Raw genomic sequence first — 26286 nt, 5'->3', positions numbered from 1 at the left:
ATACAAAGATTTCTCTATGATATGGGCATTTTTATCATTAATTCTCAGAGCCGTACTACCAGAATTAGGTCTCAGATATTTACCTTCCTATACCTGATTATTTTCTAATACACATCCTGATCTTTTTTTTGCTACATTTCCCAACTCTCACAATACTAAACTACAATTGAATATAATACCATTTTAATCTAATGTTATTATAAGTTTTCATATAAATGTTCAGGCTTTCATGGCAATCTCTAACCTGTAGATGAAGGGGAGCACTTCCAAATTTAACCTAAATGTAAAAGTGGGTTTTTGTACTATATTTGTATAATAAAATATACAAGGGTCATCGGTGGTAACACAAACATTAATGATACACTGATTAGAGGAGCAGACATTGTGGTGCAATGGTTAAGCCACCTATTGGGATACCTGCATCCAATATCAGAGTGCCAGGTAAGAGTCCTGGATATTCCATGTTTCCAATCAGCTTCCTGCTAATATCCATTGAGGCAGGAAGTAATGGGCCAAGTACTTGGGTTCCTGTCACACACATAGGAAGCCCTGATGGAATCCCTGCTCCTGGCTTTGGCCTGGCCCAGCCCTGGCTATTACGGGCATTTGGGGAGAGAATAAGTGGATGGAAGAAATGTGTCTCTGTCTCTCTCTCTCTATCCCCACACACCCCCATCATTCTGCCTTTCATATAAATAAATAAATAAATATTTTAAAAACTGATTATAGTGATTATGGACTATACCAACTTTTTTTGTTTGTTTGTTTGTTTTTGTTTTTTGTACCATGGCCTTTGTTTAATCTTCTCAGTGTTAGCACAGGATCTTTCTCCAGTACTGTCTTGGTTTTGCCTCTTTGAGTCTTCGTTTCTCCCTCCTCATCCAGGAATTGAGAAATTAAGTTGCCTTGGTTTTCCCAAAGAACCAAACCTTTAAAAACAAAGCCATGCACCCAAGGAAACCCCAAAGTTTCAGGCAAGCAAAGGTAGTTAATCATTCCACAAGTCAGGAGTACGTAATGGAAATAGTATGACTAAGAGTCATACAGATGTGGGATGGAATCTGTCTCTACCCATGAATAGCTGTGAAACCATTTTCCAAGCTTTGGTTACCGTTTTGTAAACTGAAAGTGATAATCTCTGTCTTCCCTGCCTCTTAGAGCTGTTGAGGAACTACAGTAATGTATTTGTTTTTGTAACAATAAAATTTTATGTAACACTTTATAACAATAAAGTATGGTAAATATTTCATATTGTGGAAAAAAACTGGAAAGCTTAGTTTCAAATCCAATTCTTGCATAGTAGTTGGAGGTCCTTAGACAAATACTTTCCTGGCCCTTAATTTCTATGTTTGCAAAATGATCACTAATGCTCCCTCCTTCTGGGATATCAGTGCTAACATAGAACGAGACCACAAATACTAGTTCTCACTCAAGTCCTGGTCTGTATCTTTGTAGGAGTTAGGAGAATTCCAGCACAATGCCTGCATTATCTAAGGTTAATTAATGGAAGCTATTACGCTTGTTTCCCCATGGCAAGAGCTGAGATTTGAGGTTTCACTGTATGACTGCAAAGACAGTGACTTTTCCTGCAATAAGCTGTCATATTTCAGCCCCTTTCCTGGAGTAAAAGCAAACTATAGCAACGTGGTAGCACTGAGGAAAAAGATGGGCCCTTCAGTTGCACCTACGTGGGCTCCAGGCTCTGTTATATACTTATTTACCATGTGATTTTGGTTAAGTAACATATTTTCCTCCATCTTCTATATCCTCATCTGAAAGACTGGCTAGTCACCTCTACTTTAAATAAAGGAGAGAGGGATGCAGTATATCCATTTTACAAAACAAAGTTTGGTTCAGATCACAGATGAGGAAGGCAGGTAAAGTATATCTGCTCTAGTAGAAATAGGAGAGGAAGTCCTATATGCTCCCTGGATTTCTTCCTTGCCCTTTGCAAGAATAGTGTGAAATTATCTATGATAGACAATCCTGCTGTGCTCTGTTTAAGGAAACAGTGGCAGAGAGAGGTTAAGTGCTTCACTCTGAGTTAGTGGAAGACATAATAGTGGAATGTATACTCAAGTCCATGTTATTCTCACCCTGCTCTTCTATTTCTACTTCTACATATCTCTTTCCCCTCTTACGAGGTCACATTATCCAATCTGTATGATTATCTTAGGATTTTTGTTTGTTTGTTTCACTCATCGCTTCAAACTGCTCTTTCCCACGTTTCTCCTGATTTTTTTTTAAATGATACTTTGTATAAAACAGTTCAGGTTGGCAAGGCCAAAAAGGGATGTGATTACAATCTCAGTCACTGGCAGCATCATCACATCACATCACAGCAGGAGGGCTGGAGTCCACCAGGTTCACATGGGCCAGGAAGGCGCACCCCTCATTCAATCGAATCCTTGGATCCCTCAAATTCTTCTCTTTTTAAAAAAGGTTTATTTATTTATCTGTTTGAAAGGTAGTCACAGAGAGAAACAGAGAGGGAGAGAGGGAGAGATTCCATTTCCTGGTTCACTCCACAAATGGCTGTAACAGCCAGGTTTGGGCCACATCGAAGCCAGCAGCCAGGAACTTCATCCTGGTCTCCCACCTAGGACCACCTTCTGCTGCCTTTCCAAGTGCATTCACATGAAGCTGGATCAGAAGCACACTAGCTGGGATGCTAACCAGTCCTCTGATATAAGATGCTGGGATTATAAGCAGTGCCTTAACCCACTATGCCACAATGCCTTCCCTTCAAATGCTTTTTGACATTCTTTAAAGTATTTTTATATTTGGGGCCAATTTTTGATAGATGGTATGCGAAATAATGTTTTATTAACTTTTTAAGATAATTATAGATTCTCATGAATTTACAAAAAATAATAAATAGAGGTCTCCTGTATCCTTCATTCAGCTTCCCAAACGTTTCCGCAAAGGCTGCATCTATATTATAGTACCAAGACCAAGATGTTTACATAGTCTATTAACACGCATCATTTCTTTCTTGCTATTTTCAAGACACTTTAACTGTCCTTTGTTTTTAAAAAATTGATTATAATATTTCTTGGCATAAATTTCATGGGTTTTTCCTATTTGGGGTTTGTCCAATCTCTCAAATCCATAGGTCTCTTCATTTTGGCAAAGTGGGATGATTTCAGCCAATTCATACTTGTATTTTCAGTCTTATTCTCTTTCTCCTTTCCTGGAACTTTCAAAAAATGAATGCTAGATCTGTGGTCTTAGTTCCATAAGGCCCTGAGGTCTGCTTATGTTTTTTACTTTAAGCCTATTTTTTCTCTAATGTTCAGAGGGGATAACCTCTATTACTCCACCTTCAAGTTCATGTATTCTCTCCTCTATCCTTTCCATTCTGTTTTGAGTCCACCCACAAGTGGATGGTGGAAATTAAGACCACATGTGGTTTTACACCATGAAGAAGATAAAACAGATCTATTTCCATCCAGCAGGAATGAAAATTTTTGTTCCCTATTGTTGCCTAAGGAGGAGATGATTAGGGAAAAGATGGAGGTCTAGGCATCCCATAGACACTTCATTGGTGAGGGTTTAAGGGGACACAGCATTTATGCTGTTTGGCTGGAGAAGGTGTTTATAGTCTGATCATAATTTGTCTTGCTAGACTGCCCCTTTTCTGATCCTCTGTTTAGAAAGGACAAGCTTCTGGGAATAGCTGTTCCTTTGGCTGTATCTGTTGGCATTTCCAGGTCACCAACCTCTGCAGTAGCCATTCTGGCATATGTAAGGCCAACAGAAATCCAAAGAAATCACAGCATATCATTTCTCAAGTCCTGAGGAAACTAGCTGCTCTTCTCTCTTCTTTCAGAATGTTCTGTTTGTTTCATAAAAAGTAAATATGGTTCAGGGGCCAGCACTGTGGCACAGTGGGTAAAGCTGCAGTGCCAGCATCTCATATATGTTCCCGTTTGAGTCCCCGTAGCTCCACTTTCGATCCACTCTCTGCTATGGCCTGGAAAGCAGAAGATGGCTCAAGTCCTTGGGCCCCTGTACCAATGCGGGAGACTCAGAAGAAGCTTCTGGCTCCTGGATTCAGATTGGTGTAGCTTCGTCCCTTGCCATCATCTGGGGAGTGAACCATCAGATGGAAGACTGTCCTCTCTCTCTCTCTACCTCTGTCTCTCTGTAACTCTGCCTTTCAAATAAATAAATAAATTTTTAAAAAGTATATATGGTTCTTAGCTGCAGTAGAAATAGTTCCAGAATCAGAAGTCCATAATGGTTTATTTTTTTTTTGATGCATAACTATTTATTTTTGAAAACTATATTTTGTGGCATTAAAATAATGCCAATATTCTTAAAATACAAAACATAATGAAAACAAGAGTCATTTTATAACTCATAATTATGAATACAACTATTAATGCTGTGAAGATAACAATAAAACTAAAACAGTAAAAAACGAATATATTTTAAATTGGTGCAATATTTTTTGAGAGCAAGTATTGCAAGAGTTTATACCTATTAATCCTTCTTAGAGACTATAAACCCCTCTTGGGGGTGATTCTAAAAAACAATTTAAGAAATCTAAATCTATATAATATTATATATTTTTTAAAAACAGGGAAAATCAAGATGCCCAGTAACAGGAAAATGATATAGCAAATTATGATACATTAAAAGATTTAAAAATTATCCAGATATGATGAATATTTTGAGAAAATAGGAAAATCATTTGATATAATGTTAAATGCAAAGAACAGAATACAAATGAGTATTTATATTTGACACACGCTGTGCAAAAATGTGCTCAAGGAAACAAGAGCCAAATAAAGAAAATATAAAATGTAAGTAACTATTAGGTTTAGTGGAGGTACAATAGATTAATTCATTTATTTAACAAATATTTGCTGGGCACGTACTATATCCCAAGCATAGTTCTAGATGCTAGTGTTATAAAAGTGAATAAAAATGCCTAAAATCTTTATCCTTATGGCGCTTACTTTCCAACAGAGAAAGAGATGGCTAATAAAATAAGTAATATATTATACTGTGTTCAATGGTAGTAAGTGCAGCATAAAAAATTAAGCAGGAAAAGACAACAGATACATAGGGCAGGAGAGGTAATTTAATTTTTTAACCTATTATTTTTGTTTTTATAAAATATTAATTCATTAATATATACATTTGCAAAGAAATATTAATTTTTATGACAATAAAGTAAAGCCCCACTATTTCATAAGATACCACTACTTTATTTATTTATTTATTTTTTTGACAGGCAGAGTGGACAGTGAGAAAGAGGGAGAGACAGAGATAAAGGTCTTCCTTTACCATTGGTTCCCCCTCCAATGGCTGCTGTGGCCGGCGCACCGCGCTGATCTGAAGCCAGGAGCCAGGTGCTTCTCCTGGTCTCCCATGTGGATGCAGGGCCCAAGCACTTGGGCCATCCTCCACTGCACTCCTGGGCCACAGCAGACAGCTGAACTGGAAGAAGGGCAACTGGGACAGAATCCAGCGCCCTGACTGGGACTGGAACCTGAGGTGCCGGCACCGCAGGCAGAGGAGTAGCCTATTGAGCCGCATAGCTGGCCGAGATACCACTACTTTCAATTTCAAAATCTTCAGTTTTAACAGTAGCAAGGCTAAAGATTATTATTACATTAAGAATGACAGAGAGTGGGGTCAAGAACTTAAACACTTACACCCATGTAAGGGACCAGGGTAGGGTTCCTGGATCCTGACTTCGGCCTGGTCCAGACCTGTCTTTTGCAGTAATTTGGTGAGTGAATAAACAGATATAAATGTCTTTTCTTTTTCTTTTTTTTTCTTTCTTTTTTCTTTGTCCTTTCTTCCTTCTTTCTTTTCTTCCTTCCTTCCTTGACCTCACTCTCACTCTTGCTCTCCCGCCCCCTACCTTTCAAACAACTCAATAAATAAATCTTTAAAAGTGAATGACAGAAAGTATGAATATTTATTTGTACCTACCACTGTCACCACATGTAATTCAAATTACTATTATAACTGTGTCTATCCCATGGGCCTGTATTGCTTTCCCTATTTTTATAGTCAAATGCTTTGAAGAATTTTCCATATTGTCCAAATTTCTTCAAACTATATCTCCAACTAACTCCTTAAACCACACAAGCCCATTTTGAACACTCATCATCCTCTACCACATCATTAAAGTGCACTTACTAAATGCCTCAAATGACATTCAAATCACCATATTCATTGGGTATTTCAAATTTTAATTACCTTTCACTTCTCAGGGGTACTTGCCAATATTAGCACCCCCCTTTTAGAAAAGGCCTCTCTCTTGATTCCATGACACCACAGTTTCCTGGTTTTATTTCTTTAAGTTCAGTCCCCCTCACCCTCTTTTGTGAACCTCTAATGCTCTACCTAATCTTTCAATGGAGGAATTTTTCAAGAGCTCCGGCCTAATCTTCTGTCCACTCCATATACTTTCACTGGGAGATCACATCTAATTCCACCACTCTGGTTATGATCTATAGGCCAATGACTTCTGAATTTGTACCTCCAGATTCTTCTCTTGAGTCTCTTAACAATATATTCTACTACTAACTGACGTCTCTGCTAACAGGTCTCCCAGGTACTTTTGACTCCATGTTTCCAAGGCCAACCTCCTCATTGCTTATAGAAAAGCAAATATCCAAAAGCTGATTTTCCTCCTATTGTCCCTATCTTTAGCAAATGGCATTGTCATCCCTTCTATTGCCCATGTAGAAAACTTGGAGGTCAGTTGGGACTCTTCCCTCTATTTTACTTGCCACATCCAATCAATCACAATGCTAAACAGATTCAATTATACATTATCCCTCATATCATCTACTTATTTTCATGACTGCTGTTAACATCCTAATTCTTCATTATCTGTGGCCTAAGGTATTATAAAATCTTCCAAACAATTGTCCTCTTCCCCAAGATACTGTATTCTCTCTTCAGTAGCAAGACTGATCTTTCTAATATGCCAGACTGAATGATCATGTCTTGCCCCTGCTGATTCCCTCCAATTTATTTCCATTGTCATTAAAACCAAGCCTAAATCTTTAGCTTGTCATACAATGCTCACCTTTACTTCACTCCTACTTGTATATACAATCACTTTCTTATTAGAAATTCATGCTTCAATCACATTGGCCCTGGCTCCTCAAAGATGTAATAGTCTCTTTCATCTTTTGGTCTTCAGATACATTCTATTGCTTCATACATATCACCACCTGCTATGATCTAACTCCTATTCATCTTTCAGAATTCAGCATAAATACTTCCGAGGAAGGTCTTTTATTCTTTGAGTAGATTAGGTCTTAAATGCTCTATAGCATGCTAAATAGTTTGCAAATCATACTGAATTCCCAAGTTCTTACACTTTGTTAGAATTAAATATTTAATGTTTATCCCAATAGACTATAAGCTTTGAGAAAAAAATCACTTTTCACTATTATGTTTTAATGCCTTGCATAGTTTCTGGTCCTTTTTATTTTTTTACTTTTTTTCCTTTTATTTTTTTTAACTTTTATTTAATGAATATAAATTTCCAAAGTACAGCTTATAGATTACAATGGCTTCCCCCCACAACTTCCCTCCCACCTGCAACCCTCCCCTTTCCCACTCCCTCTCTCCTTCCATTCACATCAAGATTCATTTTCGATTCTCTTTATATACAGAAGATCAGTTTAGCATACATTAAGTAAAGATTTCAACAGTTTGCTCCCACACAGAAACATAAAGTGAAAAATACTCTTTGAGTACTAGTTATAGCATTAAATCTCAATGTACAGCACACTAAGGACAAAGATCCTACATGAAGAGTAAGTGCACAGTGACTCCTGTTGTTGACTTAACAAATTGACACTCTTGTTTATGGCCTCAGTAATCACCCTAGGCTCTTGTCATGAGCTGCCAAGGCTATGGAAGCCCCCTGAGTTCACCGACTCTGATCATATTTAGACAAGGCTATGTTCAAAGTGGAAGTTCTCTCCTCCCTTCAGAGAAAGGTACCTCCTTCTTTGATGACCTGATTTTCTTACTTTTTTAAAGATTTATTTATTTATTTGAAGGCAGAGTTACAGAGAGGCAGAGGGAGGGAGGGAGGGAGAGAGAGAGAGAATGAGAGAGAGAGAGAGAAAGTCTCTCTGGTTCACTCAGCAAAAGACTGCAATGGCCAGAGCTGCACAGATCCAAAGCTAGGAGCCAGGAGCTTCTTCCAGGTCTTCTACATGGGTGCAGGGGTCTAAGGACTTGGGCCATCTTCTACTGCTTTCCCAGGGCACGCAGAGAGCTGTACTGGAAGTGGAGCAGCCGGGACTCGACCTGTCGCCCATATGGGATGCCAGCATTGCAGGCAGGGGCCTTACCTACTATGCAGCAGTGCTGGCCCCTCTGCCCCTTTGGTCCTTTTTAACTGCTAATTAAGTATTTATTGACAAGCAAAAGTAGATAGAAGGAAAGAAGGAATAATAATCACACAGTCAGATTTGGGTGAATAAGGGAAGGGAAAGGAAGTGGTGGGGAGGGGAGAGGAGGGGAGGGGAGGGGGAGGAGAGGAGAGGGGAGAGGAGGGGAGGGGAAGGGAAGGGGAGGAGACAGGAAGGGGAGTGGAGGAGAGGGAAGGGGAGGGGAAAGGGAGGGGAGGGGAAGGGAAGGAGAGGGGAGGGGAGAGAGAAATAAAAACCTGGAGGGGAAGGAGAGGGGAGGGGAGGGGAGGAGAGGGGAAAGGGAGGGGAGGGGAGGGGAAGGAGAGGGGAGGGGAGAGGAGAGGAAGGGAAGGGAAGGGATTTTATTGTGACATTTGAGACTTCAAAAATAATTTTCACATTCATATCAATTTTTTTTCTTATAACGACTCTGAAATTAATGTTACACATTTTTATAATGAGGAAACTGAGGCTCTTTCCATACCTCTCTAATGGTTCTGAAGACAGTGTTCCTCATATTTTATCTATTAATGTTTATATTTCATTTCAATTTCTAAAAGAAAAATAAAATCTTTAAAGAGAGAAGTGAGGTCACATTCATATTTCTAATCCCAGGATCTAGCACAGACTAGATACTCAATAAAAATGTGTTAAATGGAACCCACCTAAAAGATTTGTCCCAATCTTCTCAAACTACTATGAAGAAAAAATCAATGAGGCATACTCTTCTTTGTTTTTGCTTCCCCTACCATACTTCTGCATGGGATACGGAACACTGAAATTGAAGTCATGATGTGTCTGGCCTTTGCCACTATTACTAGTTGTGTAAGTACTTCCAGCCTCACATTCTGCATAGGTGAGGATACAGATCTCAACTGCCTTTTCATCCAGTTCCCAGAAGTGCCAAACACATAGCAATCCTGGCCTTGGATATTGTTAAGAAATATTAATTAATGAGCTATGGTTTCAGAAACCTGATGCTACATGGCCCTAACCACAATCCTTAAGGGTCCAATATGTGAAAAGAAACAGGCTGAACTAAGAGAGGCAGAAATTCTGACTTTGTCTTCACAAGGCAGAACAGCTGAGTGGACATATATATATATATACATAATGGCTTTTTAATTGTGCCTCTAGCTCAGTTGCTTTTTACAAGTAACTGATTGTCAGGTCTACACTAAACCTGAGATCTTTACCTCAGTAACAGCCCCCTATGAGGATGATGAGGAAGAATGTTTCACCTTGAAATGGTACAGAAAGGTTGCTTCCCCAATTTGTTACCACAAAATCCAAACAATTCAGAATGTTTAATGTTTGTCCTGAGGGAAGAGTTTTTCCATGACTTCTTTGCAGTATCACAGGGAAGCCCTAGACAAAAAAAATTATCTGAAACCTCTTTTGTTAAAATGCTTGCTTGGTTTGGCAGGGTTAGAACTAAGAACACACTGGAGAATAAATCCTAATTTTGGGATCTGGTATTTTTCAGGCCTGATTTAGGCCATTTTCTAGAATCATAAATTGTGATGGACTCTTTGGAGCCAGTAAAATCTAATATTCTGAGAACCAAACAGTCACGGTGACTTCTCTAATCCTAGAACATTTGGGATAAGGACTACTGGGAAACAGGTGCTGGTATACATTACTAACATAGGGAAAAGAAAGTCCTAGGCAGACAGCATCTAAGGGACAAAAAAGATGCTCAGAATAAAATGATGTCAAGAAGAATAACAATTATAACCAGTAGATATTATTTAACAAAAATTATGAGGAGAAAGTTATGGCATAGTTATAGCCAATATTTAGAATTAATGCATAGCACATCAGGGTAGAAAAAATATCTAAATACCTGGGTATAACGGAGCAAGGGGAATAGCTTTTTTATCCAGTTCTAGGTATGGTATTGTACTTTATGCCTAACTGCTTTGTTAACTACAATGAACTTAATTTTGAAACTTCAGTTCATTCAGACCATCAGAGAAGTCCAATGGCTTGATAATGGCTGCTGCTAAGAGCACTGACATAAATCTAGGGTATTATATTATATATACAAGGACTCATTCATATTTCAGTCTTGTTAAGAACTCTGAGAAGATCCAACCGATAATCAAAAGCATGAAAGAAAGAGAGAGTATATGAGAGAGAGAGAGAGAGACCAAAATTGAGCACTTGGGAAAAAGGGACAGTGATTCTTGTTGCTATCTAAAAATCCCAACAATGTTATTTTGAAGACCTTAGGAGAATGAAAAGAACAATGTCTGGTTACCAGCAAGGTTGGAAGTACTCATCTACACATATGCGTATTAACAGAGAGATTGGTTCTATTATTTACTTTGGCTGGATTCAGAGACTCAAAGCAAAGGCCAGTCTCTTGCCCAGATCCCGCTATCAAAGGACATTGAGTGAAGGATCAGTATTTTAGTTGATCTGAAGCATCAAAGCAAAAAACATGCCCAGAAAGATATTTTTACCTTTTAATAAACAGTTTTCTCTATCATCATCAAATAGTTACACTTCTACAAACCTGAGCTTCTCAGCATAGCATTTATAGAAAATTGCCAAGTATCACTTGTGGATAAAAGCACAATTCAATATTTATGAATCGCTAGTTTTCTATAAATATAGACATTCAGAGACTATCTTCTCACTAGTCATTAAAATTTGAACAGGGATCAAAGCTAGAATAATATTAACAATTCCTTGCGTTTGCACAGTATTTTACATAATACCATTAATAATAAATGACATTTATTGAACACTTAGCAAGTGCCAGGCACTTTACATGTAAATTCTCATAACAAATTCAATTCAGTTCAGCGAGCACTCATTTAAAACCTACTGTGTGATAGATGAATAGTATGTAACTTTTGTCTTTTAAAACACTCATTTTTGGGCTGGCGTGGAAGAGCAGGTTAAACAGCCACATGCTTGCAACAGTGGGATCCCATATCAGAGTGCCAGTTTGAGTCCCATCTGCCCTACTTACAATCCAGTTCCCTGCTAATGCTTCTGGGAAAGCAGCAAAAATCAGTCCAAGTGCTTGGGCCCCTACCACCCACACAGAAGTCCACTATGGAGTTCTTGGCTCCTAGTTTCACCGTGGCTCAGTCCCAGCTATTGCATCCACTTAGGGAGTGATCTCTCTCTGTCACTCTACTTTCAAATAAAGAAAAAAAAAATTTTTTAACTCATTTTGGGAGCCAGTAAACTAAATAGGAAGCTTTGCCTACCACTTCCTCATAGACACCAATGTGAATAGCTATACACATACTAAGTCCCCTTCAAAAGAGCTACAGAATCCAAGTGAGAGACTGCAGTACTTCATCTTCTTATAGTCAGAAGAAAGTTTTTGAAGACAGCAAGATGAAAAGAGTTGCTGTGTCACTCCTCACCCAGCACTAAGGAGTGTATAAAGATATCTCCTATTTGGAGAGACCAAGTAAACTGAATTATGGTACCAAGTCCACTGAGAAAAAAAATCCAGCCAGGCTAAGCTCACCAGTCCTTGCCTCCAGGCCCTTTCTGATGGAGTAAATACTTGGAGTTTTCACAGCTATGCAGCATCTACCTCTCAAACCCAAACCACCAGCATAAAGTGAAACTCTAGCTATGTGGAGAGGCCAGGGAGCTCAGAGCTGGGCCTACTATCCTGAGACCCTTCACTTGACAAAGCCCAAAGACCCTGGCCAGTGTTCACAAACAAAGCCTTTAAACTTGCCTGCAGAGAACTGCACTCAGTGGTGGCATTGGGGATCGGGTGTGGTCAGACTCATTTGGATATGTGTCACTGCCAGCTTTGGGGGAGCATGAAGGGCACTCCTATGTCTTTGAGGGGCCAGGGACTGTGAGACCCAGGTATGATCACAGTGGGGCCGATGTCAGTGGCCAAAGGGCTACTTATCATCCTCCTCCAAGGCTGTGCAGATCCTGTAAGTTCCTATCCCTGGGTCAGCGCCTGTGGATAGAGTCTCTGGGCTTCCACTAATATGAGGTAGAGACCTGTGATCCCAAGACAGGCTTATTTTGGTGTGCAGCACCACCAGTCTCTCATAGGCCTGGTGTATACCCCCAAGTTTTCATAGGGCCTGGTGACTATGGCACACAAGTGTGACCTACCTGGAGCTTTCTGAGTAGCCAAGAAGCTACTTCTTTCATCCTTCCTAAAATATTGGGTAGACAGCGAGGAATCATGGCATTGTTTTGGAACTCAGTGTCAGGCTGACAGAACACAACATTGAGCAGAATATAATAATCCCCTTTTCTAGACCAGTGCCTGCAGACAGAGCCTGTGGAAGTGTTTCAGTGCCCAGTGGAGTTTCAAGGTCCTGGTTGAACAGTCTTATACCTCAACAGTACCACCAGTGATGATATCAGTCAATGAGCCCACTTCAGCAGATAGAACACAGACTTCCTCAGCAGTAGAACAGACTGCTTAGAACTTCTAGAAGGACAATCACAAACAAAGCCAGAGTGCAAAAACTAATCCTTCATTGTGCAGATGAATCACATTCCATCAAGCATCCAGAACTTCCAGGAAACCATGAGCTCGTTGAAAGAGCAGATTCAGGTGCCAGAAATCAACCATTAGGAACTGAAGTTTCCAAATGAGCAGATGAAGACTCAACATAGCTGTTTTAAGAAAACTCAACAGGATACAGAGAAACTTCAATATTCTAACAGAGAGATTTAACAGAGAGATGGAAACAATTCAACAAAACAAGCAGAAAGCTTTCAACTAAAAAGCATACTAAGTGAAATTAAAAACATGATAGGAGGCATCAATAGCAAGATAAATCAAACAGAAGAGGAAACAAGAGAGTTTGAAAATAGTCTATTGGAAAATACATAATAGGAGGGAATCGATGAAAAATAAATCAAGAACAATAAAGAAAGCTAACAGGAACTATGAAGTAGCCTGAAAAGAGCATATATTCAACTTAGTGGGACTCAACAGGGACTTAAAAATGCCAAAGTAGTACACAACATATTCAAATACATAATGACAGAAAACCTTCAAACTTAGAAGAAGATACAAATATCCAGGTATAGGAAGATCAGAGGTCACTACTCAGATTCAACACTAGTCCACAGCAGATATATTACAATTGAGCTTTCTAAGGTTAAAGATCAAGAGATGATTCTCAAATCTGCAGAAGGAATGAAACAAATGACACATAAAGGTGTCCCAATTCACCAGACTACAGACTTTTCAACATAAACATTATGGGGGAAGCAACAAGGAGATTTTTACAGTACTGAAGTAAAAAAAAAAAAATGCTACCAAAAATACTATACCTAGAAAAACTATCCTTCAAATATGAAAGAGAGTTCAGGATTCCTAGACAACAAAAAGCAGAATTTATCACCACCAGAACTATATTATAAGAAATGCTAAAGAGAGTTCTTCAAACTAAAAGGAAGGGATGTCAGCAAGTAAGAACGTATAATAAGGTAGAAAACTCACTGGTAATAGTAACCATATCAACAAATTCAGAATGTCCTAATATTTTTAAAATGGTATATAAACCATTTATATCTTAACTGTGAAGACTTAAACATATAATTAGCACACTAAAATGTTGAGATAGAAAATATTGAAAGAGAGAAAATGTAACATCAAAAGTTCAAAATGTAGGGCCAGCAATATAGCACGATGTGCTAAGCCACCACTTACAAAGCCAGCACACCCTATCTGAGAACCGCTTCAAGTTCCAACTGTTTTGCTTCCAATCCAGCTTTCAACTAATTCTCTTAGGAAAGCAGCAGAAGATGGCCCAAGTACGGGAACCCCTGTCAACCATGTGGGAGATATAAATGGAGGTCCTAGCTCCTGGCTATAGTCTGGCCCAGTCCTAGCTTTTGCAGCCATTTGGGAAGTAAATGACTGGATATAAGACCTCTCCCTTTCTGTTTCTTTTAAATTAATAAATACATTCTTTTTTTAAAAAAAGATTAATACAATTATTTGAAAGGCAGAGTTACAGAGAGACACAGGCAAAGAGAGAGATAGAGAAGTCTTCCATCCACTGGCTCACTCCCCAAATGGCTACAATGGCTGGAGCTGGGACATTCTAAAGCCAGGAACCAGGACCTTCTTCAGGGTCCCTGACATGGGTGCAGAGGCCCAAGGACTTGGACCATCTTCTATTGCTTTCCCAGGCCATAGCAGAGAGCTGGATCAGAAGTGGAGCTGCTTAGACTGGAACCAGCACCATATGGGATGCCAGTACTGCAGGCGGCAGCCTTACCCACTTCGCCAGAGCACTGGCCCCTAAATAAATGTTTTAAAAATTTTAAAACGTTGAGAGGAATGGAAAACAAATAAAGCGTTTTATTAGAATTTCTTTGTTTTTGTTTTGTTTTCTTATTTGTATTCAATGTTGTTATCATTTCAAGATAGCTTGTTTAACCAAAAGAAGTGTTTATTAGCCTCAAGGTAACCAAAAGCAAAACCTAAACATAGACTTACCAGAGAGAGAGAGAGAGAGAGAGAGAGAGAGAAAGGAGGAAGAGGAAGAGGAGGAGGAGAAGGAGGAGGGAACCAAAGTACATCAATAGAGAAAATCATTTAACCACAAATGAAGATTTAAGAGAGAAAGAAAGGAACAAAAATAAAAACACAAAACAAGTATCAAAATGACAGTAGTAAGATCTTACCTATAAAGAATTACCTTAAATATCAATGTACTAAATTCTCCAAATAAAAGAAAGCAAGAATAGCCATACTTCGATCAGATAAAATACATTTTAAATCAACAGCAGTAAAAAGAAACCAGGAAGATCTTTATTTCCTGGTAAAATGTTCAGCCCAGCAAGAGTAAATAGCACTTGTAAATATGTATTATCATTCTCATTACCATTATCAAGCAATCCTGTCAAACTCTCCTCATCTGCATTATCGAATATGAACAAACAATTTTAACATTCACAAAAGGTAAACAGAATATCTACTCAAAAATACCAAAAAGGTGAGGAGGGGAAAACAAGAGAAATCTACCAAACTCTCTAGTTCCCACATTATACTTTAAAGATAGTATTAATAAAAGAAAAACAAGATAGGAAGTTTACCAAATAACAGACTGTACCTTCCCTCGTTACATAATATCCTTCATTCTAACCATGGAAGCATATTCCCAACATCCTCAAAGAGCAATATTCATTCTGGTCAATGGAATTAGGACAGAGCCCTGGGAGCAAAGATCAACTTGAGCTCTGAGTAACATTTTCTAACCAAAAAGAGGTCTCTTTCCATGAGTCACTTACCATTTGGGTCTGCTGGTAGATTTCACCATAGGCGCCATTCCATCTCTATAAAGACTCTTGGTTTTACTGAAATTAACAATGTTGAAAATGACTCTCTGAAAAAGAAAAGGGGAGGAGCTCATCAGAAGGCTATGCTATGCAAGTTACCAGTTCCTGAGGAGACAGAAGAGTAAGCAGAGTTAAAACCAGCCACGTGAACTAGCAGGCAACAGTCTAGTGAGGATAAACAACACACACAGGAATGGAATGTTTTTGTGCCAGCTAAACATGACAGTTAACAACACTGACTCCAGAACCTGGAAGCCTGAACTTTTAATCCCAAATCTACCACTTTTGAATTGTGTGATCTTGCTACCCACTAGACGTCTCTGTGTCTCAGTGTTCTTGTCTAAAAAAGGAGAATAATAACAGTACATCATAGGGTTCTCATGGGAATTAAATAAATTAATACATCTGACCTAGATTTTGGATGGAAATCAATAACAATATCATTAGGGTGACAGTAATGCAGTTGAAGTTTAAAAAGTTTAAAGATAATAACTAAACACAAAATCGTAACTTAAAAGTTCACTAAATACTTGAAACTTTTTTTAAGATTTATTGTATTTATTAGAAAGACACAGTTACAGAGAGAGGTAGAGAAAGAGAGAGATACAGGTCTTCTATCCACTGATTCACTCCCCAAGTGGTCTCAACGGCCGGAGCTGAGCCGATCTGAAGCCAGGAGCCAGGTCTCCAAAATGGGTTTAGGGGCCCAAGGACTTAGGCCATTCTCTGCTGCTTTCCCAGGCACATTACCAGGGAGCTGGATCAGAAGCAGAGCAGCCAGGACTCGAACCAGCACCTATATGGGATACTGGCACTGCAGGCCAGGGCTTTAATCTTCTGCTCCACAGTGCTTGCTCCTACTTGGAACTCTGTTTACTAAGAACCGCTGTGATCAGGTATATTGGGCTCAATCTTAATCTCATCATGGATTCATACACCATAAGTACTTGGGTAAATCACTTTTGCTCTTACCTTGTAGTAACAAGGTCAGTGTTTATGGCAGAAGGGGTTAAGCCATTGCTTGTGACACGGCCATGCCATATCTGAGTATCAGCTAGATTCGTAGCTGCTCTGCTTTCAATCCAGCTCCTTGCTAGTGCACCTGGGAAAGCAGCAGCAGATGGCCCAACTACTTGGGTTCCCACTGCTCATGTGGCCAGACACAAATAGAGTCTCATGTTTCTGGTTTTTGTGGCCCATTCTTTGCCTTTGCAGCCATTTGAAGAGTGAACCAAAGGATGGAAGAACTCTCTCTGTCATTCCTCTTTCTGTAACTCTTACTTTCAAATAAATGAAAAAACATCTTAAATAAATATTAAATAGGGGTAGTAAGGTATTTTAAATGCCTAAAGTATTCCTAAGGAGGTAGCATAGTAAAAGAGATAATATATTTTAGTAAACATATTTTCACACATAAAATATGTGAAGACCAGTGAAACAATCCAAAGGGGATAGAGAAAGGGCAGCCAGCATAATTTGAGAAAGGGAAAAGATTTCAAGAGATTGTTGTAGGCTAGCCTTCATACCAGAAGCACTAAAAGAAAGAGAAGCATCAAAATGTATGTGTCATTTCACTTGACCAATATTTACTGTGTGAGGTATTATGTAGCATCAAATGTCAGAGATTTTGCATGATTTTTAAAATCTTAAATATTCTCCTATAACTTCACTAAATAAATGCTAACATTCCCCATTTTACAGAGGTGGAATCGAAGCTTCAAAGAGGTAACATATGTTGCTCAGAATCATGCCACTAACAGATGAATGGATCAGTATTTGAATCTAGGTTAAGTTGTCAGTGATCCTAAGCTTCCAAAATTTCATAATGCTAACCAAGTCTGTTTTCCAAAGTAAAGGCAAGAAAGAAGGAAAGAAAGAAGGAAGGAAGGAGAGCAGAGAGAGATAGAAGAAAAAAGTAGGGAGGGAGGAAGGCAATGCAGAAATAGAAAAACAGAGAGAGGCAGCAGGGAGGGAGGGAGGGAGGGAGGGAGGGAAGGAGGGAGACCTGGAGGAAGTTCCTAGCTCCTGGCTTCAGATCGGCACAGCCGATAATTGTGGCCATCTAGGGAGTGAACCAGCGGATGGAAGACATCTCTCTCTGCTCTACCTCTCTCTATAACTCTGTCTTTCAAATAAATAAAATAAATCTTTAAAAAAATAAATTATGAATTAAAGGAAAGATAAGTTAGATGCATTAAATTTAATTTAAAATAGTATAAATATTTGAATAGTTCTGAATTTTTTTATCACTGTGATGTACAAACTGTTTCACATTGATAGTAACAATGTTGACTTTAAAGAAATCATCACTGTGTGGGCACCGCAACTCACTAGGCTAATCCTCCGCCTGTGGCGCCGGCATCCTGGGTTCTAGTCCTGGTTGGGGCACCAGATTCTATCCTTGTTGCTCCTCTGTTATGTCTTTTTATACCATCAGATGCTCATTTACCTAGTGATGTTTAAAGTTCATTAGCATCCCTATCTTCCTTCAGAGCCATACAAAAGCCTAAAATTGTTTTAACTCTGATCTAGCTTCCCTCTACTTTTACTGAATTTCAACCACATCATTGTTGACTGAATCTTTTTAATTATCTTCAATTATGTAATTATCATAATAGTTTATGGAGTCAATTACTGTCCAATTTACCTGTGTCCCTCTGCTCACTCTTGCCTCTTGCAGGGTTTACCTTTGTGTCCAATTTCTTTTTTCCTCTTAAGTTTATTCATTAATAGTAGCTCCTACCTGAGAATCTGACACTGCAAAACTTTCTGGTATTTGTCTGAAGACGTCTATTGAAGTCTGATTTCTGAGCTTTGGAGGCTGTTTTTCCCTGGTTTGCTTTGGAAACCATCTCTTTATTTTTATGGTTCTACAGTTTCATTTGGTGTGTCCAGATCTTTATTTTTGCCTTCTTTTGTTAATTTTCATTTTTAATTAGTTTTAACAGATTCAATATAATTTGTAGATACAATTCTATTGACATATTGATATTCCCTTTCTCCCTCCCTTCCTCTCACTCTGTCCCACCATCCTTCCTTCTATCATTGTCTTTTTTTTTAGTTTTTGAGATAAAATATTTAAAATTTACAATGCAGTAAAAAGGCTTAATGCTTCACCAGATAAGAAGTTTAATTGACTTCTAATTCCTAAATCTGAACATTCATGTCGTCCATCAGTTCTAGAATATAGTTAGCCATTTTCTCTTTAGATTTACATCTGTATTTCTCTTGTGTCTTGTTAGAAAACTCTTAATGAGACATATATAAATTTTTCTTTTTTATGTCTTTTTCATATTTTTTATCATAGTAGTAGTTATCTGTGCTGAATTCTTGATATTTCTTCAGGTCTTTCTTCACTAATTCTCCTTTCAATGGCATCTATTCCATATTTTACCATGTTTATTTATTTATTTTTGACAGGCAGAGTTAGAAAGTGAGAGAAAAAGAGAGACATAGAGAAAGGTCTTCCTTCCATTGGTTCACACGCCAAATGGCCGCTACGGTCAGTGCGGTGTGCAGATCCGAAGCCAGGAGCCAGGTGCCTCCTCCTGGTCTCCCATGCGGGTGCAAGGCCCAAGCACTTGGGCCATCCTCCACTGCCTTCCTGGGCCACAGCAGAGAGCTGGACTGGAAGAGGAGCAACCGGGACAGAACCGATGCCCCAACCAGGACTAGAACCCAGGGAGCCAGTGCCGCAGGAGGAGGATTAGCCTAATGAGCCATGGTGTTGGCCTTACCATGTTTATTTAATTTTTAAAACTAATTATATATTTTTTTAAATTTATTTTATTTATTTGAAAGACAGAGTCTTTAGAGAGAGGTAGAGACAGAGAGAGAGGTCTTCCATTTGCTGGTTCACCCCCAGATCACTGCAACTGTGCCGATCCAAAGCCAGGAGCCAGGAGCTTCCTCCAGGCCTCCCATGTGAGTGCAGGGTCCCAAGCACCTGGGCCATCCACCACTGCTTTCCCAGGCCACAGCAGCAAGCTGGATTGGAAAAGGAGCAGCTGGGACTAGATCCGGCGCCCATATGGGACACCAGCACTGCGGGCCAGGGCTTTAATCTGCTGCGCCACAGCACCAGCCCCACCAATTATATTTTTAAGGATAGTGTTTTGCCCTGCTCTCATGTGGTTGAAACAGGTTCTGAATCAAATGGTAGAGTTAGAAATGTGCCAGGGGATTCCAATTCAATCTCATCAAAGTGGCATGTACCAATGCTATCTCACTAGTCCAAGTGATCAATTAAGTTCACAATTGATCACACTGATAGGTGTAAGAGTCAAATGGATCACATAAACAAGACAAGTGTCTGCTAATACTAACTGATAGAATCAAAAAGGGAGAGAATGATCCAACATGGGAAGTGGGGTACACAGCAGACTCATAGAATGGCAGATGTCCTAAATAGAACTCTGGCCTCAGAATCAGCCCTTAAGGCACGCGGATCTGGCTGAAGAGTCCATGAGAGTATTATAGGCATGGAAAGTCAAGACACTCTGGCAAAAAAAAAAAAAAAAAAAAACCAAAAAACTAAATGAAAGATCTCTGCGAGTGAGATCCCAGTAGAAAGAACAGGCCATCAAAGAAGGAGGTACCTTTCTCTGAAGGGAGGAGAGAATTTCCACTTCGACTATGACTTTGTCTAAATAAGATCGAAGTCAGCAAACTCAAAAGGCTTCCATAGCCTTGGCAACTCATGACTAGAGCCTAGAGAGATTACTGATGCGTTAAACAAGAGTGTCAATTTGTTAAGTCAACAACAGGAGTCACTGTGCACGTACTCCTCATATAGCATCTCTGTCCTTAATGTGTTGTTCAATGTGAATTAATGCTATAACTAGTACTCAAACAGTATTTTACACTTTATGTTCTGTGTGGGTACAAACTGATGAAATCTTTACTTAATATATACTGAATTGATCTTCTGTATGTAAAGATAATTGAAAATGAATCTTGATGTGAATGGAATGGGAGAGGGAGCAGGAGATGGGAGGGGTGCGAGTGGGAGGGAAGTTATGGCGGGGAAAGCCACTGTAATCCATAAGCTGTACTTTGGAAATTTGTATTTATTAAATAAAAGTTGAAAAAAGACAATAATGAAATAAATTTTGTACGTTTCATATCCATCAAATCAGCAAAGTAAATCTGATAATAAGAAACATCGGTAATTACATCATAAACAGCAATTTTAAGTATTACTGATGACTATCGAAAGTAGAAGAATCTCTACAGTGGAGAATTTGACAACAAAGTAACAATAAAGATGCTTATAATCTGTGACCCTATAATTCCACTTCTCTGAGTTCCCCTAAGACAAATTTTGTGCATTGCAATAAGGAGACATATATAAGGATGTTCACTGTATCCTATTCATATGTAATCGCAAAACAAACAACTAAAACAATTTAACTCAGAAGGAAAATGTATAAATTGTGTTTCATAAGCACAACAGAATAGTATTCAACATTCACAAATGTGTGTAAAAGAGTGACATTTATCAATGCAGGCAAACCTCCATAACTACATATAATGAAAAAGACAAGAATTATATGTAAGACAATAGTATATTTTAATATATGAACAATAAAAATATGAAATAAAACATGGGAATAATACCAATTATTTCAGAAGTATGGTTATTTCTGGGAGAAAAGAGAGGGAAGAAAGAGGGGTTTAGTTAGACCTACAATGTTATACTTATCAAAATCAATAAAAAAAAACACACAAGATCTAAACCATGACAAAATGTTAACAGCATACTGGTGGGTCCTTAGGTGTTTTCATGTTATTTTAGGTGCATTTTAAATTTAAATGTTAAAGTTAACCTCCCTAATTTAAAATGTTAAAGTTAACCTTTAATTCACTAGGAAATTTAGTGTAAAATATGAAGTAGCAGCATAATGTATTTTTTCCAAATGGTTAACAACTTGTTCCAACATCATTTATTGAATAACCCATTCCTTTTCTTTGAAATTTCAAATGCTACCTTTTCCATGTAATAAAGTTGCAATATGCTTAGATTTATTCTGAGTTTCCATTTTTGCTTCACTGATCTATATGTTTACTATAGTCATATCCTCCTATCGTTTTCATAATTATTGTTTTATGATATGTACCAGTTACAAGAAAACTAGTCAATGTTCTCCATTTATAACTTTACATGGTTTTATTCATACCCAGTGACCATTTTTATCCTTTATTTGTTCTTTTGTGCTATTTTTGCTTATTCTTCTTCCCCAATTTAAATATTTGTTATGTTGTATAATACTTCCTTGAATCTTTGCATGTTTTTCCCTCTTTATTTTTGTTTTAAAGTCATTCATCCTAGTTTTACACTACTAATGGTTATATTTAAGTGTAAAAATTAATGATTCCTTAATCTGGCATGAGGCATTATGTAAATGATTCCAGTAATTCCTGTTTGGATGACTACTGTTACTAACCTAATTCTGAATGTAAATGCAAGGGAGGGGAACTGTTTCGAGTATGTCTGGTTACATGTTCCCATCATGTGCCACAGTGGACCCAGGTTACTGTGACTTAGGCAAGAAATCACAGGCGTTTTAAAGGTGAATATGCATTGGTATCATGAAATCTCAAAGGTAATAAGGGGCTGAGTTGGAGAGAGAAATCTAGGCTTCTGTTCATCCAATCAGTTATTTTTCTTCAGAGGATATTTCATGTTTTCATATTGTCTACTCTGAGCCCAGTCTGATTTCCAGCATTGAGGAAAGAAATGCTATAGTTCCAAACAGATCTCTCACTGTGTAACTCTAACCACGATTTATCATCTTTTCAGACCTGTTTTCTTCATCAGTTTGGTAGAGTTGTCAAGACTAAATATCCTTCCCAATACAATATACTTAGGAAACAATAAGAAAAAACACACATGTATATGTTCATGCACATATGTATGGATATATTCATGGGTGTGTGTAGTACATATGTGTATAGTATACATGTGCATACATATATTTGTATATGCTTATACTTGTATATGTAAAGATATTTATAAAACATATATATATATATTTATATATAATGCTTCATTCCCATGAAGAGCTTACAGATTGTCACCCAAATTCATTTAAAAATACCAAGATATACTGGTCTTGATATATCAAAACCATGAAGTCTTGAATAAATGTAATCACTATATGAAAAACAAATCGTTATCTATTCTAAGCTGATGTTAAGGAGTTACAGAGAAACAACAAAGTTTGTTAATCAGCTGCACCTGTATCTTGTTAACTGGAAATTGTCAAAATCTTTACAGAGATATGACAGTCTGACAGAGATAATAAAGGAATGGCTTACAGATTACACATTAGAAGAGTCTTCTCCTTCACTTAACACTTATGAGAGGCAGCCAAAAAAAAGTAGAAGGCAAAGGGAGCAAACAATTTCATCAAGCAAAGCTTAGCATATCAAACAAGGGCATGGATAACATTACAGAAGAAAAGTTAGCTCTTTCAGAAAGATTTATTTTTTCTTTTCCCTAATCAGAATATCCACCAAGCCAGAGACCAAAAAACACCTTTCTTTTTCTCAAGCTGTCCACATTTCCTGCACATTTTGTTCTCAACTTCTATTATTCAATTATTCATTAACTCAAGAAATATTCTTTTAATCATTCCATTAAATAAACAATGTCAGGATTCCTATATTCTGTTATGTGCTGGTATTAGAGAAATGCATAGGACTGGGTCCTTTCCCTTTCAGAGAGGAGAAAAACATGCAATGCATAGGCAGAGCCTGTAGCTAGCCTGACGGATGGAAAGTTGAAACTTTACTGAGGAATAAGAACTGGCCAGTTAAGAGAGACATACCAGTCAAAGGGAGTAATAAAGATAAGAGGACAAATGGTTTATGAAATTATAAGCTGTTTCCTGTGGCTCAAAAAATCCTGGGACTAGATAGAGTCCAAGGTGGAACCGTGGCATGAAAAGACACTTGAGCCATGATAAGAAGTTTGAACCTTTACTGAAAGCCACATGATGGGATGACTAAAGCATTTTAACTGGAGGTGGGAAAAGTTCATGCATACCTTTTAAAAAGAGAATCTAAGATTGCATCACATGAATGTTATGGAATTTACACTGGTCACTGCAGTCAATTAGTAAGTATAAACCCTCCTCTTAATGAGCTCATAGTCTTAAATTAAAAATATGCAAAGTAAACAAGTGAATACAAATCAAGTATCATTCATGCAAAATTAAAAGAATACAGGAGAGCGATCACATCTGCCTAAATGAGTGAGAAGATACTTCTTTGAGCCAGTTCCTAAAAGATGAGGTGCAATGAGGCAATGAGGCAAGTCCCTTTGGATTTACATTTCTCCTCCTTAGTCAATGCTACTGAATTTTATCATATTAATATATATATATTTGATCAATTTTCCTCCTCTAAGTTTTATGTGCCAACTCTTGGTAGTTAAAAATGTCAGTTCACACCCTTAAGAATTTTGGAGTTTGTCTGGGTTCACGGAAGGCTACACGGATATCTCATGAAGCAATGTGAGTTTTTTTTTTTTTTCTTAACTCACTATACAATGAGAAGTATGGACAAGATTACTCTTAGGAAGCAGAAGACTGAGTTTAAGTCTTATCGCCATTATTCACTATTTTTTATAAGCTTTAGTGTTTTTAAATCAACTGATACATCCACAAACCAAAATTATAATACTTGACTGGCTAAATCTTCAACTAGATATATAAAAGAAATATTCTCCTGAGGGTTCCAACATTATTATTCTATGGTTCTAATTTTATTAAGTACTTATTATGTCCTAGGTGTTTTAATTATAAAATCTCATTTAATGATCATAACAACATTCTGAGAAAGGTAAAAGTATTCTTACTTCGTAGATGATAAAACTGATGTTCCCAATTAAATTGACAAAGGACACAATGCTAACAGGTGGTAGAACCAGTATACAATGTCAGGTTCATTTGATTCTTTTTTTAAAACTTTTATTTAATAAATATAAATTTTGAAAGTAGAACTTTCGAATTATAGCAGCTTTTCCCCCCATAAAATCCCTCCCACCCACAACCATGCCATCTCCCACTACTTCTCCCATCCCATTCTTCATCTTGATTCATTTTCAATTATCTTTATATACAGAAGATCAACTTAGTATATACTAAGTAAAGATTTCAACAGTTTGCACCCACACAGATACGCAAAGTATAAAGTACTCTCTGAGTACTAGTTTTACCATTAATTTGCATAGTACAACATAGTACTGAGAACCTAAAAGGAGTAAGTGAACAGTGACCCCCATTGTTGATTTAACAATTGACACTCTTATTTATGACATCAGTAATCACCTGAGGCTCTTGTCATGAGCTGCCAAGGTTATGGAAGTCTCTTGAGTTCACCAACTCCGACCTTATTTAGACAAGGCCATAATCAAAGTGGAAATACTCTCCTCCCTTCAGAGAAAGGTATTTTTTTGCTACAGTGTCTTGGCTTTCCATGCCTGAGAAACTCTCATGGGCTTTTTAGCCATATCCAAATGCCTTAATGGCTGATTCTGAAGCCAGAGTGCTGTTTAGGGCATCTGCCATTCTATGTGACTGCTGTGTATCCTGCTTCCCATGTTGGATCATTCTCTCCTTTTTAATTCTATCAGTTAGTATTAGCAGACACTAGTCTTGTTTGTGTGATCCCTTTGACACTTAATCCCATCATTATGATCAATTATGAACTTAAACTGATCTTTGACTAGTAAGATGGCATTGGTACATGCCACCTTAATGGGATTTATTTGGAATACCCTGGAACATTTCTAGTTCTAACATTAGAGGTAAGTCTGAATGAGCATGTGCCAAACTGTACATCTCCTCCCTCTCTTATTCCCACTCTTATATTTAGCAGGGATCACTTTTCAGTTAAATTTAAACACAAAAGAATAATTGTGTGTTAATCAAAGAGTTCAACCACTGGTATTAAACAGAACAAAAAAACACCAACAGGAATAAAATAGTAAGATATTCCTCAACAGTCAGGACAAGGACTAATAAAGTCATTGTTTCTCATAGTGTCCATTTCACTTCTACAGGTTTCCTTTTAGGTGCTCAGTAAGTTGTCAAAATCAGGGAGAACATATGATATTTGTTCATTTGGGACTGGCTTATTTCACTCAGCATGATGTTTTCCAGATTCCTCCATTTTGTTGCAAATGACTGGATTTCATTTTTTACTGCTGTATAGTATTCTATAGAGTACATATCCCATAATTTATTTATCTCGTCTACTGTTGATGGGCATTTAGGTTGATCCCATATCTTAGCTATTGTGAATTGAGCTGCAATAAACATTGAGGTGCAGACAGCTCTTTTGTTTGCCAATTTAATTTCCTTTGGGTAAATTCCAAAGAGTGTGATGGCTGGGTTGTATGGTAGGGTTTGAACAATCTCCAAACTGTCTACCATAGTGGATTTACCAATTTGCATTCCCACAAACAATGGATTAGTGTGTCTTTTTCCTCACCTCCTCACCAAAATCTGTTGTTAGTTGATTTCTGTATGTAAGCAATTCTAACCAGGGTGAGATGAAACCTCAT

At 37.9% G+C, this 26286-nt stretch overlaps 1 protein-coding gene across 6 annotated transcripts in view; it reads right to left on the bottom strand.

Annotated features, from left to right (window-relative positions):
- The window catches only part of LOC100353437 (AGBL carboxypeptidase 4), a 1500799-nt gene that overhangs the window by 754781 nt on the left and 719732 nt on the right, over positions 1-26286 (bottom strand). For all 6 annotated transcript variants that reach the window (XR_016211041.1, XM_089300713.1, XM_089300715.1 and 3 more), the window contains exon 4: positions 15666-15760. Coding sequence is in view for 5 of the 6 variants with exons in the window: in XM_089300713.1 (XP_089156839.1) it covers positions 15666-15760 (95 nt within the window). In the remaining variant the exon portion in view is untranslated. The remainder of the gene's footprint in view (positions 1-15665; positions 15761-26286) is intronic.

Source organism: Oryctolagus cuniculus, chromosome 7 (assembly GCF_051225735.1).
Source record: "Oryctolagus cuniculus isolate XC-2025 breed Fujian yellow rabbit chromosome 7, ASM5122573v1, whole genome shotgun sequence".
NCBI lineage: Eukaryota > Metazoa > Chordata > Mammalia > Lagomorpha > Leporidae > Oryctolagus > Oryctolagus cuniculus.
The sequence above is the reverse complement of the archived record's forward strand: the minus strand, read 5'-3'. Positions and strand labels throughout refer to the sequence as shown.